We start from the raw sequence: 21760 nt of genomic DNA, 5'->3' as shown, positions 1-21760 counted from the left end.
CCAGTCCAGTGTTTCTCATGATGTACTCTGCATATAAGTTAAATAAACAGGGTGACAATATACAGCTTTGACAAACTCCTTTTCCTATTTGGAACCAGTCTGTAATATACAGCCTTGACGAACTCCTTTCCCTATTTGGAACCAGTCTGTTGTTCCATGTCCAGTTCTAACTGTTGCTTCCTGACCTGCATATAGGTTTCTCAAGAGGCAGGTCAGGTGGTCTGATATTCCCATCTCTTTCAGAATTTTCCACAGTTCCTTGTGATCCACATAGTCAAAGGCTTTGGCATAGTCAATAAAGCAGAAATAGATGTTTTTCTGGAACTCTCTTGCTTTTTTGATGATCCAGCAGATGTTGGCAATTTGGTCTCTGTTTCCTCTGCCTTTTCTAAAACCAGCTCGAACATCTGGAAGTTCACAGTTCACATATTGCTGAAGCCTGGCTTGGAGAAATTTGAGTATTACTTTACTAGCATGTGAGATGAGTGCAATTGTGCAGTAGTTTGAGCATTCTTTGGCATTGCCTTTCTTTGGGATTGGAATGAAAACTGACCTTTTCCAGTGCTGTGGCCACTGCTGTTTTCCAAATTTGCTGGTATATTGAGTGCAGCACTTCCACAGCATCATCTTTCAGGATTTGAAAGAGCTCAACTGAAATTCCATCACCCCAACTAGCTTTGTTCGTAGTGATGCTTTTTAAGGCCCACTTGACTTCACATTCCAGGATGTCTGGCTGTAGATGAGTGATCACACCATCATGATTATCTGGGTCGTGAAGATCTTTTTTGTACAGTTCTCCTGTGTATTCTTGCCACCTCTTCTTAATATCTTCTGCTTCTTTTAGGTCCGTACCATTTCTGTCCTTTATCGAGCCCATCTTTGCATGAAATATTCCTTTGGTATCTCTAATTTTCTTGAAGAGACCACTAGTCTTTCCCACTCTGTTGTTTTCCTCTATTTCCTTGCACTGATCACTGAGGAAGGGTTTCTTATCTCTCCTTGCTATTCTTTGGAACTCTGCATTCAGATGCTTATATCTTTCCTTTTCTCCTTTGCTTTTCGCTTCTCTTCTCTTCACAGCTATTTGTAAGGCCTCCTCAGACAGCCATTTTGCTTTTTTGCATTTCTTTTCCATGGGGAAGGTCTTGATCCCTGTCTCTTGTACAATGTCACGAACCTGTGTCCATAGTTCATCAGGCAGTCTGTCTATCAAATCTAGTCCCTTAAATCTATTTCTCCCTTCCACTGTATAATCATAAGGGATTTGATTAAGGTCATACCTGATGGTCTAGTGGTTTTTCCTACTTTCTTCAATTTAAGTTTGAATTTGGCAATAAGGAGAACACTGTACTAATTTTGTGTGAGGACAGATGATCACTAAACTTATAATGGTGATGATTTCATAACATTTGCAATTGTCAAATCATTCCACAGTACACTTGAAACAACAAAACACTGTATGCCAACTATACTTCCATTAAAAAATAACAAAAGCAAATGTTCAAAACTTGTTAAAAAACAAAAAAGTTAGAAATCTCATTTATAGAGTTAATGAGCTCTCCACCATGAGTAAGCAGTTCATACAATGGAAATGTTATTTAGTTTTAACAAATAAATTTTTTCAAGTTACATAACTCTTAAGTTCAACATGAAAAAACGTATTGAATCCAATAGATGCCAAAGAGAAACATTTTAATGTTTCTAGCATTCATTTGTAAATCCTCTTAATAGGGTTCTTAGTAAAATTAGAAATGACTTTCCTTTCATGCTAAAGGAAGTTTTTACAAATCACACATAACTAGAGGGGGAACTCTTTCCCCCATGCCAACACCCACACTCTCTCCCACTGCAACCAGAGAACAGGCAACAGCCCTTCATCTGGTGACAAAGGAAGCAGGTGCTCCAGCTCTGGCCCTTTCTACTCCCAGAGGAGCTGCGTCACAGAAGGTGCTTCCTCTCAGGTTCTCTGTCACTGATGGGCACAGCCCCCATAGGGGAGACAGTGGGTGCCCCGAATCTCACTTCCTTCTAGGAGGAGTTAGTGAGCTCTGTGAGCGCCTACATAGAGCCAGTACCCCAACTTGGTTTCATCAGTATTAAAGCTGAGGTTCTGACTTCCATTTGTCTGTGTTCTGTTTCTTATTTCTTAATTGATTTTGTACACAGGAGTGGAAGAAAATGGTATTATTTATCGATGCCTTTTCAAATACCCAACTCTTAAAAGACAATAAAAACATCCCATTAAAATTAATTACAGAATGAGAATGCCAATATTACCAACACTATTCACTTTCTTAAGGATGTTCTTGCCAATGGAACAGTGCTTGAAACCAAATCAATACATATAACTATTGGAAGGTAGTAGATAAATTTATCATATTTGTAAAACCTAAAAACTCTTTAATTAGAGTGGAGTAAAGTGGTATGATTCAAGATAAGTATGTATCTGGACCTGACATACCATAGGCACTTAACAAATACTGAACAAATGAAACATAAAAACTACAGATTTCTACATATTTGTATATGTTAATATGTTAGCTTTATAATGGGGAGGGGTTTATTTACAATGTTAACCACAGCCTTGGAACAACACTAACAAGATATTATAGTGCCTGTGTGAAGAGAGGAAATATATACACGGTGGAGGTTTAGTCGCTAAGTTGTGTCTGACTCTTAAGACCCCATGGACTATAGCCCGCAAGGCTCCTCTGTCCAAGGGATTTCCCAGGCAAGAATATTGGAGTGGGTAGCCATTTCCTTCTCTCGGGATACATGTACATATATACACACACATGCACAGTCATACACACACACACACACAGTCTTAAATTAATAGAGGGAAAACTAAAGAAAAAAACTGAATACTGTGAAAACCTCAATTTCTTCCAAGTTAATATTTAGATTTAGTGTAATTGTGGCAAAATTTCCCTCAGAATTTCTTGGGAATGATGAAATAATTTAAAGTCAATATGTAAAAAAAAAAACAAAAAACATAAGCATTAACTCTCTGATCAGTGCTTTGTGCTGTAGTTTCTGTGTTGGAATCTCAAGTCCCTGTCTAACATTTCAAAGTGCTTCTCACCTCAGCTCAGGTGCAAGGCTAGAAATCCCCTGCAAAATCTGGGCCAGGCCTCCTTCTGTCTCTCTGTTTCCCTGTCTCTCCCACCTCTGTCTACGCGGTGTGGCTGGAGGTGACTTGCTGCTCACGTGAGTCTAGTGGAGTCAGTGCTGGAGGTCCCCATGGTTGGTCATGGCCCATTTCTCCAACCCATAAGCCAAGGGTCCCATGGTGACCTGTATGTCACACTGGGTTTGCATCCTTCTAATACCCTCAACTGGAGAAGGCAATGGCACCCCACTCCAGAACTCTTGCCTGGAAAATCCCATGGACAGAGGAGGCTGGTGGGCTGCAGTCCATGGGGTCTCGAAGAGTCAGACACAACTGAGTGACTTCACCTTCACTTTTCACTTTCATGCATTGGAGAAGGAAATGGCAACCCACTCCAGTGTTCTTGCCTGGAAAATCCCAGAGACAGGGGAGCCTGGTGGGCTTCCATCTATGGGGTCGCACAGAGTCGGACACAACTGAAGTGACTTAGCAGCAGCAGCAACACCCTCAACCACCTCCTGGAGCTGGGGAGCCCTAGCAAGACAAAGCCCTCTTGCACTGGATGCTGTTAGGGGGGCTGGATGGCACCTGCTCACATGTTCTATCTGTGCTTGTTCTAAACTTGCCAGAAACCCAGGAGTCCAGGCCTCACATTCAACAGACCTGAGAGGCCCACGTCAACCTCTGACCACCTCTACCCTGCTGTGCCCTCCTAGATTCTCTCCCGATGATCTAAGGGCTCTGGGTCCACTCTCCTCTTGCCTTCCAAATCACAGCTGGCCTCAAAGAAGACACCAGTGAAACCCACGGGCACACAGTCCCTGAGCAGCAGTGACGTCAGTTGGTCAGACTTTCATAAACACAGTCAGGAAAGACACAGCATACCCGCTAGAGTAAGTTTATTAGACCTGGCACAGGAGGCATCAGGAGCTGCAGATTCCTACAGATCCCCATCCTCTGATTCCCCTGGGATTAATGCAGAGCAGGACCAGGTGAATGGGGCATGGAGGGACTCTGGTTACAGCTGAGGACCCTGAGCTTTAGAAATACCCAGCCTTATTCAGTTCAGTTCAGTCACTCAGGCATGTCTGACTCTTTGCTACCCCATGGACCATAGCATGCCAGGCTTCCCTGTACATCACCAACTCCCAGAGCCTGCTCAAGCTCATGTCCATCAAGCTGGCGATGCCATCCAACCATCCCATCCTCTGTCATCCCCTTCTCTTCCTGCCTTCAATCTTTCCCAGCATCAGGGTCTTTTCAAATGAGTCAGTTTTTCGATCCGGTGGCCAAAGTATGGGAGTTTCAGCTTCAGCATCAGTCCTTCCAATGAATATTCAGGACTGATTTCCTATGGGATGGACTGGTTTGATCTCCTTGCTGTCCAAGGAACTCTCAAGAGTCTTCTCCAACACCACAGTTCAAAAGCATCTATTCTTCTTCACCATTCAGCCTTCTTTATAGTCCAACTCTCACATCCATACAAGACTACTGGAAAAACCATAGCTTTAACTAGATGGACATTTGTTGGCAAAATGATGTCTCTGCAATGCTATCTAGGTTTCTCATAGCCTTTCTTCCAAGCCTTTTAATTTCATGGCTGCAGTCACCATCTGCAGTGATTTGGGAGCCCAAGAAAATAAAGTCTGTAACTGTTTCCATTGTTTCCCCATCTATTCGCCATTAAGTGATGGGACTTGATGCCATGATCTTCGTTTTTTGAATGCTTGAGTTTTAAGCCAGCTTTTTCACTCTCCTCTTTCACTTTCATCAAGAGGTTCTTTAGTTCCCCTTCACTTTCTACCATAAGGGTGGTGTCCTCTGCATATCTGAGGTTATTGATATTTCTCCCTGCAGTCTTGATTCCAGCTTGTGCTTCATCCATCCCAGCATTTCACATGATGTATTCTGCATATAAGTTAAACAAGCAGCAGGATGACAATATACAGCCTTGATGTGTTCCTTTCCCAGTTTGGAGCCAGTCTGTTGGTCCATGTCCGTTTTGAACTGTTGCTTCTTGACCTGCATACAGATTTCTCAGGAGGCAGGTAAGGTGGTCAGTTCAGTTCAGTTCTGTTACTCAGTCATGTCTGACTCTTTGCGACCCCATGGACTGTAGCACACCAGGCTCCCCTATCCATCACCAACTCCTGGAGCTTGCTCAAACTCACTTCCATCAAGTCTGTGATGCCATCCAACCATCTTATCCTCTTTCATCTCCTCTTCCTCCTGCCTTAAATCTTTCCCAGCATCAGGGTCTTTTCTAGTGATGAGTCAGTTCTTCGAATCAGGTGGCCAAAGTTTTGGAGCTTCAGCTTCAGCATCAGTCCTTTCAATGAATATTCAGGACTGATTTCCTTTAGGATGGACTGGTTTGATCTCCTTGCTGTCCAAGGGACTCACAAGAGTCTTCTGCAACACCACAGTTCAAAAGCATCAATTCTTTGTCGCTCAGCTTTCTTTGGAGAAGGCAATGGCAACCCACTCCAGTACTCTTGCCTGGAAAATCCCATGGATGGAGGAGCCTGGTGGGCTGCAGTCCATGGGGTCTCGAAGAGTCGGACATGACGGAGCAACTTCACTTTCACTTTTCACTTTCACGTACTGGAGAAGGAAATGGCAACCCACTCCAGTGTTCTTCCCTGGAGAATCCCAGGGACAGAGGAGCCTGGTAGGCTGCTGTCTATGGGGTTGCACAGAGTCAGACATGACTGAAGCGACTTAGCAGCAACAGCAGCTTTCTTTATGGTGGTTTGGTATTCCCATCTCTTTAAGAATTTTCCACAGTTTGTTGTGATCCACACAGTCAAAGGCTTTAGCGTCAATAAAGCAGAAGTAGATGCTTTTCTGGAACTCTTTTGCTTTTTCTATGATCCAGTGGGTGTTGGCAATTTGATCTCAGGTTCCTCTGCCTTTTCTACATCCAGTTTGAACAACTCAACATTCTTGGTTCACGTACTGTTGAAGCCTCGCTTAGAGAATTTTGAGCAATCTCATTATGGAGGAAGAAATGGCAACCCATCCCAGTATTCTTTCCTGAGAAAATCCACAGATGGAGGAGCCTGGTGGGCTACAGTCCATGAGGTCACACAGAGTCAGACTTGGCTACTAAGTACCTACTTAGCAACAGCAGGTACAACTATTCACATAGGTCCATAGAGACACTGCAGAGAACAATAAAGACACATTAGAAACTTCCAGTGTGGTAATACATTGTATATTTAAAATTACATGCTTAAAATAAATAAATTTAAAAATAAATAAATAAAATTACATGCTTAATCCTTTTAGGAATATCAGTTGAATGAGTATGAATTTAGGTTATGTTTTTTTCCTTGAAAAATATACCTATATAATGAGAGAACTATGTGAGTCTGTATTTTATGGTAAATCTTTTGAAATTTCAGGCGATGGGAAGTTCGTGAACTGGCCCTGATATAAGGTAGCCATCAGTGGTTTAGAACTAAACACTTATTTGTATTGTCATCCGGGCCTTCCTTTCAGCTCTGAGATCCCACACTAGCGACAGGAAGACATGTTTTTGATGGTCATTGTCAGAGCAGGCATAGTATTATTTTTTTTAATTCTTAAGAGCTTATGATCATAAAAATGAAGCCCCCCTGTGGTATTTCAATGATCTTCTCATGCTGTGTATCTCCTCTTCAGTCTAGTGTTGCCAAGAAATGGTTCAGCAGCTCTCAGAGAAATGAGCACTCTAACTCTGGGCATGGAAATAGCTAAATTCACAACCAGCTTGATAACTAAATAGAAGGCCTGGCGCATGATAATACATTTTGTGTGTGTGGAGTGAACATCAAAGCCAACATATCTGAGACATATTCTTAAAATATTTTCTTGAAAAGATGTTCGTGGGTCAGCATTGTTCATCACAACCATTTCCAGGCAAGCGAAAACTGATTCATGAATGTGAATTTACAGGACAAGGCATATAACATCAGGAAATAATGCTGCAGTAATTATCATACATAAAACACCTCCTGTTGCAAAAATGTCAGTTACGCCAAGGAAAATGACTCATACCATCCTGCACCTGCCTTTCTTAGGACTGCTCATTCTACTCTATTTATTGCAGGACTAGAGTATTTAGATGCTGGGAACATTTAAGGGTAAATTTTCTCTGTTTTCATCATCTACCGGTTAGTTAGTTCTACACACACATTCACATGCCTGCCGTCTGTGCAGCTGCAGGACACCAGTTCTTTACTGGGGATCCTCTCTGCATAACTCTCTGGGTTCATCCATATCATGAGGCCTGGCTTCCAAGACAGATTAATCCAAGAAGTGGAGGCAGAAGATGAGGACTTTAGGAGTTACTGCGTGCTCGCTCTAGTCAAAATACGGAGACAGGGCTGACCCAGAGAGGGATGAGGCAGACGCTCCACTTCTTGATGTGGGAGTGTTGTGTTCCCTCTATAAACCAGCTTGTGGGGGTTGGGTGTTAGAAGACAAGTATCCCTACATGTGTCATTTTCCTGCATGGACCAGTCCCTCTGAATAAAGGGATTTACAAATGTATGTGTGAGTGTGTGCTCAGTCGTGTCTGTTTCTGTGATTCAGGACTGTAGCCTGCCAGTCTCCCTCTGCCCATGGGATTCTGCAAGCAAGAACACTGGAGTGGATTGCCATTTCCTTTTACAAAGCATACAGGGAAATGTTCCAGCATAGTAACACTTTGATATCACTATTTCTCTCCCTCTCTTTCAGCATCCCAGGGGAGTAAAGAAAAAGACTTTCCTCCCCTTCCCTGGAGAATATTTGCTTACATTCTCATCTTTTCTTTTTCTGTCTCTGTCTCTCACACTGTTTCTCCTTCTCTGGAAGGAAAACTGGGCAACCCTGAAAAAGATCGGAGTTTCTTACCTTGGGTATTTCTCTGCTTTAACGTACCCACCCGTGTATGTAAGTAACATCAGACCTTCACTTGATGATACTGAGGGGTGGGGACTTGAGGACCCAATGTAAGATGCTGCTCTACCTGCTGCATTTGTTCCGAGAAATAATGGTCTTGGTTTTTGACTCAGTGCTCTTGTGTTTTTTGCAAGTAAAGTTAAACTTAGATCCTTTACGGTTTCTGATTTCAAAGTGGGAGACATTTTTACATTTGGAAATACAAGCCACTCTCTTCAGTAAGGGAAAAGAGTGTCAGCACTGGCAGCAGGGGCCTTGGGGAGCATGACATGAAGGACTGTTCTGAGGGATCTAAGTAGATAAGTGATCCCAAATGGGAACCAACAGGCAAGAAAAATATCTGAGAAATAGACTAGTTTTGAAAAGAGAGGCTACTAAGATGCATTCTCAGATTCTCACACATTTTCATAGAAGGGGAAGTTGGATTATTCCCTGGGGTCTCTAATAGGAGGCGGAAGTTACCTCCTTAGGAGATGCTGGAGGTTAATATCTCCTGAGCATCCTCAAGGTTATTTGAAGGCACAATTTCTAACAAGGTTCAGCAAAGTTACATCCACAGATGCAGAAGGTGGATTTTGCTTAAATAGCGATGGTCTAAATTTCAAGGCGACAGAGGATGAGATGGCTGGATCGCATCACTGCCTCAATGAACATAAGCAAACTCCAGGAGATAGTGAAGGACAGGAAAACTTGGTCTGCTGCAGACCATGGGGTCACAAATAGTCAGACATGACTTCCTGACTCAACAACAACAAAATTTCAAGAGGAGCTGGAGGTTTGGGTTCATGGTCCAGTCTACCATTATTGGATTACTCCTTCTTCATGAATGTTTGTGGCTGTGGCTTCGTGACGTGCTGACATTAAACAACCAATCCAATTTCCCTTTGCTTAGTTCTTCCTCTGTACTATCATTCTGACACGACAAACAAGCATGATTAGAATTGTTGTGTGTGTTTGTCTTCTGTATCAGATGATGAATCTCTGGAGTTCAGGAAAATGTCTCAGTTATTTTTGTGGTCCTCACATTATTTAACTTAGTGCTCTGAAGTAACAGGCTCTCAGCGTTTAGCAGAACTTACTTAACTGCTTAAATGGCCGTACCCTTTCAAGAACTACAAATGCTACTTTTTATAAACACTTTATGTTAATTGCCTACGTATTATTCTTCAAGTAAGAATTACCAAATATAAGTGTTTTCATGGTGTACTGTCTGCATAATTGCATCGTCTGCCAAGATTTAGAGCCTCTCGTCTATTGACCATTTGTGTTAATGTAGGTAGTAAATTATTTAAATGGTTTAATACTGGTATAAAATCATCTGAAAAGTAAGAAGCACAACTTAAACTGGGTCTAGAAACTTGCTTTCCTCCAGCTCCCAAAACTGCCATGGCATCACACACTAGGCCCATGACTTTACCGTATTTGTCTGTCTTCTCTCCAACCGCGTCCACTGTGCTGTCTGGATGCAGACGGACAAACCCTCCAGTAAGCCTGTTGTAGAACTGAAGAGTATTTCCTTTCCTAAATTTCCAGCTTTCTGCAGCCCACTAAGTAGAAAAATGAAACAAACAACACCAATATGAGAAGACAGACAGAAGAAGTTACTAGGAAACACCGCTTACTAAACATTATATACTGACTTAACACATCAAATAGCTATTTGAACACTGTTTTGTACCAAGTAATTTAGGGCCAAAAGTAAAATCTTACTGTTTCTTTTCTAATAACTTCCAGCTTTTGCCCTGAGGATGTAAAGGAGGGAAAGGACCATTAATTTCAGCAGAGTCAAGCTTTCTTTCCTCAATCATTATAAAACAGAGCTTTCCGAGAAACACTCACTTGCAGAGAGGATACTGTTATTCCTGGCATACAGTTCTCTGACGATTTTACCATCATCTTCACCTTGATCCAGCCATCTATACAAAGAAAAGTGAATCAAGTATATCCTGAATTTATATTTACACTAACCACTAGTAATTATCTAGCCAGGTCAGAAATAACAGCTAGTGGGCACGCTAAGTTGCTTCAGTCGTATCCAACTCTTTGCAACCCCGTGGACTGTAGCCCACCAGGTTCCTCTGTCCATAGGATTTCCCAAGCAAGAATATTAGAGTGGGTTGCCATTTCCTTCTCCAGGGGATCTTCCCTACCAGGAATTGAACTCGGGTATCTTACATCTCCTGCACTGGTAAGCAGATTTTTTACCACTGTGTCATCTGGGAAGCCCTCATTCTCCTTATTGATGTATAAAGAGAAATCATATTTTTAAATCTGAACAAAGACCTAAATCTGTATCATCAGGAATGATGATAAACACAATGGATATCTTTGCAAGTAGAAGAAACAGCCCCTAAAATTAATGTTCAAAAATGTTACCCAACAAAGCTTCAGTGACCAGGAGTGATTGAATAAACTCTCCATTTGCCCAAAATATATGAGCCTGGCATGACTAATATGAAATCAATTTGTTCAAGGTAAAGCATGCCTACCAACCTGTGGCAGAAAAAGGTGTATTCACAGTTCGTTGTGGGATCCTTGATCACAACATCATCAAGAAACCAACCATTTCCTAAACACAAATTAAAGAAAGAAAACTGTGGTGTGTATAGGTTACAGACTGGGTATTACTTGAGGTTTTGAGAAAGAAGCTCTAGCTTTTGAGAAGTAAAGCCCTCGTGCACCTATAAGGTTTAATACTTCAGATAACACAACATACTTGGGACATGGACTCTGAGACATTTAAAAATATTTCTTCTACCTGCATAGCCTACTTCAAGGCTCACCAGGCTCCTCTGTCCATGGAATTCTCCAGGCAAGAAAGAATACTGGAGTGGGTTGTCATTCCCTTCTCCAGGGAATATTCCCAACCCAGGGATCAAACCTGCATCTCCTGCACTCACAGGCAGATTCTTAACCACCTGAGCCACCAGGGAAGCTCTTCTGTTTTCATGTTTATTTATTTAATTACAGCATGTGGGATCTAGCTCCCTGACCAGGGATCAAACCTGGGCCCCTTGCATTGGGAGCACAGAGTCGTAGCCACTGGACCGCCAGGGAAGTCACAAAGATTTGTATGTTATGACATCTGCTTCAGTGTGACTTTCCAAATGGTTGAAAACAGAACAACTCTGCAATTGCTCTTGATTTCATAAACTGCATTTATAACCCTGAACCTAACATCTTTCAAAGAATATATATCTGATGAGTTAGCAATACTGTCAATTTCTAAAATGCATACACATTAAAAGCTACTAAAGTCCAAATTTAAACTTTAATGTATATATTAAATACATATTCATTCAGAAAGTCTGTCCAAGCACACCGCATGAGCTAGTTTAATGAAGATAACGGCCTCTTCTTAAATGTGTAGTTTTATACTAACTTGCAAACTCAAGTTGGTTAAAATACAATTTAATTTTATTTATAGATAAAATGGACTATTTTAACTAGCCATCTTGGTTTTATTTATACAAAGGGCCAGCTCAACATGTATCCTCCTTTAATTAAAACTGCTTGACTTACCGAGGTAATACTCATCAGCTGTAGACTCTAACACAGCACATGCTCACAGACTGGTCTTTGTTTAGTCTTGGACTTTGTCCCTCACCACATTCCCATCCCTGAGCCGAGCCACACTGCTCATCGTTCCCTGTACGACCCTGTCTTTCGTGTTTTCTCTCCTGAGCTGATCTTGATCAACACCAGTAGATATGTCCAGGCACTGCACCCCCACCTCTTTCCAGTTCTCCACTGTTTTCTCACTTGTGATGCTCCACTGGGTTGTGGAGTAACCAACAGTCTTTCTGTAAAGAAACCACTGCACCAGTTTTTCTCCATCATAGTCTGAGATCTTATCTTATATAAAAATAAATCTTGCCACAGATTGTTTTTGCCCAAAAAAATGGAGAGACCTGGGCGCAATTTGGTTAAACAAAATTCTTAACACGTATTAACAGCCAAGGCACCACAAACACAGGCAGCTGGGGCCTAAAGGAAATATGTAAATGCATGCACACACAGCCTTCACCTCTCTCACAAAACACAGAACAAATCAAAACAAGAACACAGTGCCAGCTGAGATCGTTGGTAAATAAATCGTTAAGGAACAAATAGGTTCACTTAATCCTCAGGACAGATAGAACCTGTAAATCAAACTGTCCTGGCTAGAGTTTCCTATTACTTCTCAATACGGCTTTCAGACCAGGCCAGTTTAATAATTCAGAGGGACATGTATTTCTCATTGTTGATGTTAATTATTATATATTTTATATATTTTTGCTGCTACTCTGAAGAGCTTTTATATCTCATATTTTCAATAGAAAAAAACAGCCTCAGATTATTGTATATTGATTTAAATTCTAATCACTTTATATATTCTCTTCTTTCATCCATTTTTCAGTTGATCCTCCTTGCATTTTAATAGACATTTAAATCACCTGTAGACAATAAATTTACCTTCTACTTTCCAAAGAATGACTATTCTCATAAGAAGAAAAATCCTTATCATATTCCTAACTTTCATGGATTTCATTGTTTATTAAGTGGTCATCTTGAGTTAAATAATTTTAAAATATTTTTTCTGTTCCAAATTTTGAAAGAATTTTTAATAATAATATTAGTTAACTGCTGAAACATAATTTTTTTGCTTCAACTTTCTGAGGTGATGTATTTTATTAATAGATTTCCTATTACTGAACGATCCTTCAGTTTCCCAGCATGAGCCGTACTTAGTTGTCATAAATTATCCCTTATTGTATTTCTCGATTCTTTTTGTACACATTTACCTTCAAATAATTGCACACATGTGCATCTGTGTTGCTGACCAGAAGAACGAAAGTTCTTCTGGAGAATGCAGGCTCCATGGGATACTCACATTGTGCCAGCAACCATGAAAATCCTCAGAAGTAACACAAATCCCATTTTATTTGGGTATTTGGAGTAGGACAAAATGGGAAATTTAACTGTCAAATTAAAATATTGTCTTTTTCTGCTTGGGCTGCTGTAAGGAAATACCACAGTTGGGGAAACTTTTAAACAACAGAAGAATATTTTCATATTTACCATAGAAAATACTCAGCACAGCACTTTGTATATAGCAGGTCTACCACATATATTTCCCAAATTGAATTTGCTGTGTATGTTACTTGGGCATATTAACATGTCCTTTCAGAGTCCTACCAGAGCATTCACCATCTGACAAGCCTGCTGAGTAGTCATCTGACTCCCTGCAGAAATGGAATATTACCTGACTTAGTACTGACCATAGATCAGAGCCCAGACTCTGTAAAATCAGTTGTCAACTGGCAGAAAAATAAGATGCAATAGCCTTGGATCTGATAAAAATATAAGTGAATTTTGTCCAAGAGGGAAGATAATCTCAAAGGTATGTTTTTATTATCTTAGGACATTAGCCATACTTTTAATTTGTTAGTCAAATCTATCATTTTTTCTGTTTTTACTGATCACAAATGTATATTTTTTTATTTTTGTGTAACTTCTTTTGAACTAGCTTTGTCACTTGGCTGGGTCCCTCATTAATTATTTAAACACATATCCACTACATATTGATATGAGAACTCTGTTCTTAACATTTTGAAAGTTGACATTTTTAAGTAAAAGAGTTTATCATCTTCTTTGATGCTTTGGGATTTTTTTATCCTTTTTGTGGTATGTGCACTTTACTCGTGTCTTTTGTTAAAGGATTTTATCTTATGGACACCTTATGCAGTAGCAGAAAATGAAGATGTGGGTCAAGTCACAAAAGTGATGGGAAACCTGGGGAAGAAGTGAGAACAAAAATGGCAGCAGAGAACACAGCTGAGACAGGACACAACAGGAAACACAGCAAGGCTGCCAGGACAGCTTCCTTAAGGTACTGCTGTTGGCATGATCGTTAGCACTTCATAGACAGTCCCTGTCACTGGACGCAGACATGGTATCCAACAGGAGCATGCCTGGAACACTGCCACTCGCCTCAGAGAATCAATACTTAGAAACCACGTCATTATGAGTTTTCCACAGTTTTTTCTAGATTTGTATGAGGCGTCACAAGAACAGAGCAGAACTGCACTTTGAATATCTACCTGTGGAAGACTCTTACCTGGTCCAAGCCCATCATGGGCTATGACAATCTTGTACAAATTCCCCAGGTGAACAGCTTCCAGGAGGAAGCTGTCAACCTGTAACAGACCAAAAAAGTACAGTTAGATCTAGACCATAAGCTGATTGTTAATAAGAGTACAAATTAAGATACAGCAAAAATTCACTGTGAAAGAATTAGGTGCATTCAATAAATACACACCTCTACATTAAGAAAGTAAAGGTATGCACACATTACTATTAATATATTTAAAATATATAACCAATGAGGAGCTACTATTTTAAAAAGTGATGCTGTATTTTACCACTGTCTTACTATTTAGAGATAAACATTTAGTTGTTTTCCTAAGAAAGATAAGTATTGAATACATTATTTTCAGCCTTCATTGATTATTAAAAAGTGTTTATTCCTGCAAAAAAAAAAGTAAAGATAAAACAGAAATATTAATTTATAGGACATAATAACAAGTTCTCTAGTTTTTCCTTCTTGCCAATTTCATTACAAAGGCATAAATTTGTGGGCTCTCTACAATGTTTTCAAATAATAATAATATAAATGTAATAGTTATAAAACACACTGTAAGTCTCCATTTATTTGACTATAACAAACTCCCATCTGTCCTGAATGAAATGTTTTAGCAATGATTAGGGACCATTCACAAAAATGTTTCTAAAGTCATTTTAGAATATTGATGCAAAAATTATTGAACATTTAAAACATGTTGCCTGAAGTCTCAGTGCACTGCTACCATCAAAACTATGCATGTTTGTGCTCCAGTGGTTTGTGTATTCAGAATACAGGTAAAAGTGAGGAGCCCAGAGTTCTTTCACTAAAACCTAAGCTAAGGATACAGATTAAAGAGCAAGAAAAATACACAATTTAGTGTATCAGTTGAAAAATAATTCGATAACAAAAGATACATGTCTTATACATTTTGAAATATTTTCACATATATTTTATCCTTGAAAGTCACTAGGTGCAAAAAAAACATATCCTCTCTACAGATAAAAAACATATCCCTCTCTACAGGGAGGCGTAGAACCAGTGTTAGAGCTCAGATTCTCTGATATTTATTAATACTGTTGATACCCTCCTTTGCCATCACTCTACCTCTACATAAATGGACAATAAAAATATAAATAACAGATAAAGCCATTAGCATTTATTTACAAAAATACAGTCAATGCCTGGTAATGGTAAATGAGTAATACTGCCATTTCTTTATTCATGAATGAAATCTGCTGAAAAAGGAAGATTTTCTATGCAATGACAGAAATACTAGCAAAGAAAATCATGTGTTATTGTATTTACGATGACTGACATAGAGAACTCTAAGAAAAAAGGGGAAACAATGAATGTATGTTGACATACTCAAAGGCTATTTGCATCCTCAAAAAACAGTTAATGCGTTGTCTATAAACTTCTCAGTTTTAAGAAGTTTTAAGAAATTAAGTATTACTTAAATATTAGTATCAGTAATAGTAAATATAATGTAATACAATCAGTTTCTATATTTGACAATGAAAGATGCTATAGTCGGTCAGTGAACAACACAGGTTTGAACTTACACAGGTCCACTTCTATGTGGATTTTTTCCAATAAATATGTACTACAGCATATACAATCAGCAAGGTTGGTTGAATCCTAGGATGCAGAACAATGGATGTGGAAGGTCAACTGTAAAGCTATATGCACATTTTCAACTATATGGGGCCAGAGCTCCTAGCCTCCTGTGTTGTTCATGGGTCAACTGTACATAGTAATCCTTATTTAACAATATACAGGTGTTGAAAATCAGACAATTGGTAGTGACTTCAGCATGATGGTGGACAGGGAGAACCAAGCCCTTGTTCCCCATGGAGGCACCATTTTAATGACAGCATGTGGACTAGAATACTTCTGGGACAACCCTGAACACCAGGAAAGAAGAACAAAAGACTTTTTGTTACTTACTTGTCCTCTTAAAAAATTCAAAGTGCTCTTTGATCGAAATAGTTGTCTGGATCCTGTATCTCCCTTTTCCCCATAGACAGCAATGTAGACGTTTGCTACTGTTCCAGCATTCCAAAGCTCACCTGTTGCCACATGCACTTCATACACTGTCACTGACAACAACAACAAAAAAACAAGCCTTACTGCCCAGCACCGGAAGATCCCCTGGAGAATGAAATGGCAACCTACTCCAGTAGTGGTGCCTGGGAAATCCCATGGGCAGAGAAGCCTGGAGGGCTACAGTCTGTGGAGTCACAAAGAGTCAGATACAACTGAGTGACTAAACAACAACATGATAGAAAAATTACACATTTCTAATCAAGAGCTCCAGGTCCAGGTAAGATGGAGCAACACACCCCTCTCAGTCTCTCTCACTGAATACAGCTACAAAATCTTGACAGAATGCATGCAGCAGCTATATGAAGGCTCTGAATAGTAAACAGTAGCAGGAGAATGGGGATTTAGCAGAATTATGTATTTATGTATATATAACATTTGCTTATATATAAAAGAAATTAATTATAGCAATGATACAGTGGGTAAGAAGGGAAAAACATTTATTTTATCAAAAGGTATTCAGAAGACGGTGGAGGAATAGGATGGGGAGACCACTTTCTCCCCCACAAATTCATCAGAAGATCATCTGAATGCTGAACAACTTCCACAAAACAACTTCTGAATGCTGGCAGAGGACACCAGGCACCCAGAAAGGCAGCCCATTCTCCTCAAAAGGAGGTAGGAAAAAAATATAAAAGACAAAAAGAGAGACAAAAGAGTTAGGGACTGAGACCTGTCCTGGGGAGCGAGTTGTGAAGGAGGAGAAGTTTCCAAACAGCAGGAAACCCTCTCATGGTGGGTCTGTAGGGAGTTTTGGAATCTCAGAGGGCAACATAACCAGGAGCAAAAAAAAAAACCATCACAGTATATGTGCCTAACCACAACTCCCAGAGGAGAAGTAGCCCATACGCTCCCATCCGCCACTAGCAAGCGGGGGCTGGACAGGGAGGCATGGGCTGCATGCTTAGGGTAAGGACCGGGCCTGAATGCCCCAAGGACAATCTGAGGAAGCAAATGTGACATAACAACCCAAACTGTGGGATAGCCAGAGAGAGAAAAAAAAAAAAAAGGACAGAGAACTTTCCCGCAAAAAGCTCTAACCTAAGGCGCCATCTGGCCTGCTCACAGAACAAAGGATTGAGCAAATACCCAAAGAAAGCTAGCGGGCTGCAGACTGGCCCATCACCACCCACTGGAGGCAGAGAGGCAGGTGGGCAACAGCCAGAGCCAGAAGGCAAGAGGCAATCTCAGCCCCAAAGATGGAATCCTCCACCAAACTGCGAGCAGGCTCCCAGTTGCTAACCACATCTTCCTGGATCCTGGGCAGTTGACATCTGCCAGGAGGGTTGCAGCCTGAGATCAGCTCCCCAGAGGAGATACACAGAATACCTTAGACAGTGCTCTCATGGCGCACCCAGGAAACCAAGCAGCCAGGACCAGGGAGATGATTAAGATGCCTGGCCCACCTTGGACAGTGAGCTGGCCAAGCACCTGGTCGCCTGAGCTGCTCGGACCTGGGAAGGGCATCAAACACACGCCCAACTGAGTCTGTGCCTTTGTGGAGTGCCCAAGAACCTGAACCTGAGCAGCTTATACCTGGGAAGTGCATGAAAGGCAGGGCCTGCTTTGGACAGTACACCCAGCAGAGCAACTTGGAGCCTGAGCAGTGTAGATCAGGAAAGCACATGCCTCCGTGAGCTGGGGCAAACCCAGTGTGGTCCCTATACTGCGAGCTCTCCCCACACAAGCCAGTGATATTTGCTTGCAGCATTCCTCCCCTCCCCACAACACAACTGAACAAGTGAGCCTAAATAAGTGACCACCTTCGCCCCCTTGTGTCAGGGCAGAAATTAGACACTGAAGACACTTGAAAACAGAGGAAGCCAAAATAAACAAAGAAGAGGGAAACGCTTTGGTAGTGACAGATGCAACAGATTAAAACCCAGTAGTTAGCATTGACTAAGCATTGGAAGGGGCCTATAGACCTTAAGAAGAAATGTAAGCTGAAACAAGGAACTATCTGAAACTGAACTGACCCCACACTGTCCTCAACAGCTCCAGAGAAATTCCTAGATATATTTTTACTATTATTATTTTTAAATTTTTTTAAGTTCTTTATTACTCCTTTAATTTTCATTTTTATAACCTAGTATTACCTTGCCAAAAAACCCCTATTTTTAAAGCAAATTTCATATATATTTTTTATAATTTTTGTGATTTTCTTTTGTATTTTTAATATTACATGTTTGAGAGTCTAACCTCTACTCCAGATTTTTAATCTTTGCTTTTTGGTATTTGTTTCAATTTTGTACCTTTAAGAATCTAATCTTCAGTACCCATTTTTGCTTAGGGATGTGATTACCTGGACCTCACTGTGGCTCAGATCATGAACTCCTTATTGCAAAATTCAGACTTAAATTGAAGAAAGTGGGGGAAACCACTAGACCATCAGGTATGACCTAACTCAAATCCCCAATTATTATACAGAGGAAGTGAGAAATAGATATAAGGGACTAGATCTGATAGACAGACTGCCTGACGAACCATGGATGGAGGTTCATGACATTGTACAAGAGGCAGGGATCAAAACCATCCTCAAGAAAAAGAAATGCAAAAAAGCAAAATGGCTGTCTCAATAGGCCTTACAAATACTGTGAAAAGAAGAGAAGTGAAAAGCAAAGGAGAAAAGGAAAGATATAAGCATATGAATGCAGAGTTCCAAAGAATAGCAAGAAGAGATAACAAAGCCTTCCTAAGCGATCAATGCAAAGAAACAGAGGAAAACAACACAATGGGAAAGACTAGAGATCTCTTCAAGAAAATCAGAGATACCAAAGGAACATTTCATGCAAAGATGGGCTCGATAAAGGACAGAAATGGTACGGACCTAACAGAAGCAGAAGATATTAAGAAGAGGTGGCAAGAATACACAGAAGAACTGTACAAAAAAGATCTTCATGACCCAGATAATCATGATGGTGTGATCACGCACCTAGAACCACACATCCTAGAATATGAAGTCAAGTGAGCCTTAGGAAGCATCACTACAAACAAAGCTAAGTGGAGGTGATGGAATTCCAGTTGAGTTATTTCAAATCCTAAAACGTGATGCTGTGAAAGTGCTGCCCTCAATATACCAGAAAATTCGGAAAACTGAGCAGTGGCCAAGGGACTGGAAATGGTCAGTTTTCATTCCAATCCCAAAGAAAGGCAATGCCAAAGAATGCTCAAACTACTGCACAACTGCACTCATCTCACACGGTAGTAAAGTAATGCTCAAAATTCTCCAAGCCAGGCTTCAACAGTACATGAACCATGAACTTCTAGATGTTCAAGCTAGTTTTAGAGAAGGCAGAGATCAAATTGCCAACGTCTTCTGGATCATCAAAAAAGTAAGAGAGTTCCAGAAGAACATCTATTTTCTCCTTTATTGACTATGCCAAAGCATTTGACTCTGTGAATCACAATAAACTGTGGAAAATTCTTCAAGAGATGGGAATACCAGACCACCTGACCTGCCTCTTGAGAAATCTGTATGCAGGTCAAAAAGCAACAGTTAGAACTGGACATGGAACAACAGACTGGTTCCAAATAGGAAAAGGAGTTTGTCAAGGCTGTATATTGTCACCCTGTTTATTTAACTTATATGCAGAGTACATCATGAGAAACACTGGGCTGCATGAAGCACAGACTGGAATCAAGATTGCTGGGAGAAATATCAATAACCTCAGATATGCAGAGGACACCACCCTTACAGCAGAAAGTGAAGAAGAACTAAAGAGTCTCTTGATGAAAGTGAATGAGAGAGTGAAAAAGTTGGCTTAAAGCTCAACATTCAGAAAACAAAGATCATGGCATCCAGTCCCATTACTTCATGGCAAATAGATGGAGAAACAGTGGAAACAGTAGCAGACTTTATTTTTGGGTGCTCCAAAATCACTGCACATGGTGACTGCAGCCATGAAATGAAAAGATGCTTACTCCTTGGAAGAAAAGTCATGACCAACCTAGACAGCATTTTAAAAAGCAGAAACATTACTTTGCCAACAAAGGTCCTTCTAGTCAAAGCCATGGTTTTTCCAGTGGTCATGTATGGATGTGAGAGTTGGACTATAAAGAAAACTAGTGCTGAAGAATTGATGCTTTTGAATTTTGGTTTTGGAGTAGACTCTCGAGAGTCTCTTGGACTGCAAGGAGGTCCTACCAGTCCATCCTAAAGGAAATCAGTTCTGAATGTTCATTGGAAGGACTGATGTTGTAGCTGAAACTCCAATACTTTGGCCACCTGATGTGAAAAACTGACTCATTTGAAAAGACCCTCATGCTGGGAAAGATTGACAGCGGGAGGAGAAGGGGACGACAGAGGATGAGATGGTTGGATGGCATCACCGACTCAATGGGCATGAGTTTGAGTGAACTCCAGGAGTTGGTGATGGACAGGGAGGCCTAGTATGCTGCAGTCCATGGAGTTACAAAGAGTCAGACATGACTGAGTGACTGAACTGAACTGAACTTTGATTACTGGCTTGACTGCTGTCTCCCCTTTTGACTCTCCCTTTTCTCCCCCAGATCACCTCTATCTCCTCCCTCCCTCTTCTCTTCTCTACTTAACTTTGTGAATCTCTCTGGGTGTCCGGGCTGTGGAGAACCTTAGGGAACTGATTACTGGCTGGATTGGTCTCTCCCCTTTTGACTTCCCTTCTTCTCCTCTTGGTCACCTTTATCTCCCTCCTCCCTCTTCTCTTCTCCATGTAACTCTGTGAACCTCTCTGGGTGTCCCTCTCTGTGGAGAATCTTTTCACCATTAACCTAGATATTTTATTATCTGCACTGTATGGATGGAGAAGTATTGAGGCTACTGTAAGAGTAAGACTGAAAGCCAGACGTAGGAGGATTACATCTAAAACTTGAGAACACCAGAAAACTCCTGACTCCAGGGACCATTACTCGACAAGACCTCATCCAAAAGCCTCTGTACCTACACTGAAACCAAGCTCCACTCAAGAGCCAGCAAGTTCCAGAGAAAGACATACCACGCTAATTCTCTAGCAATACAGGAACACAGCCCGAACATTAAAATACAGACTGCTCAAAGTCACATCAAACCCAGATCAGATCAGATCAGTCACTCAGTCGTGTCCGAATCTTTGTGACCCCATGAATCGCAGCATGCCAGGCCTCCCTGTCCATCACCAACTCCCGGAGTTCACCCAGACTCACATCCATCGAGTCAGTGATGCCATTCAGCCATCTCATCCTCTGTCGTCCCCTTCTCCTCCTGCCCCCAATCCCTCCCAGCATCAGAGTCTTTTCCAATGAGTCAACTCTTCACATGAGGTGGCCAAAGTACTGGAGTTTCAGCTTTAGCATCAGTCCTTCCAAAGAAATCCCAGGGCTGATCTCCTTTAGGATGGAGTGGTTGGATCTCTTTGCAGTCCAAGGGACTCTCAGGAGTCTTCTCCAACACCACAGTTCAAAAGCATCAATTCTTTGGCGCTCAGCCTTCTTCACAGTCCAACTCTCACATCCCTACATGACCACAGGAAAAACCATAGCCTTGACTAGACAAA

General features: G+C 40.9%; 1 protein-coding gene across 3 annotated transcripts in view; it reads right to left on the bottom strand.

Annotated features, from left to right (window-relative positions):
• The window catches only part of LOC104987872, a 147701-nt gene that overhangs the window by 40631 nt on the left and 85310 nt on the right, over nucleotides 1-21760 (bottom strand). For all 3 annotated transcript variants that reach the window (XM_010838962.1, XM_010838963.1, XM_010838964.1), the window contains exons 7-12: nucleotides 16095-16246; nucleotides 14142-14220; nucleotides 10535-10610; nucleotides 9881-9957; nucleotides 9752-9783; nucleotides 9459-9588 (exon numbers count right to left, since the gene is read on the bottom strand). In XM_010838962.1, coding sequence (XP_010837264.1) covers nucleotides 9459-9588; nucleotides 9752-9783; nucleotides 9881-9957; nucleotides 10535-10610; nucleotides 14142-14220; nucleotides 16095-16246 — 546 coding nt within the window. The remainder of the gene's footprint in view (nucleotides 1-9458; nucleotides 9589-9751; nucleotides 9784-9880; nucleotides 9958-10534; nucleotides 10611-14141; nucleotides 14221-16094; nucleotides 16247-21760) is intronic.

Source organism: Bison bison, unplaced genomic scaffold (assembly GCF_000754665.1).
Source record: "Bison bison bison isolate TAMUID 2011002044 unplaced genomic scaffold, Bison_UMD1.0 scf7180017864108, whole genome shotgun sequence".
In the NCBI taxonomy this organism is placed as follows: domain Eukaryota; kingdom Metazoa; phylum Chordata; class Mammalia; order Artiodactyla; family Bovidae; genus Bison; species Bison bison.
Note: the sequence above shows the minus strand (reverse complement) of the source record. Positions and strands in the feature narration are given on the sequence as shown.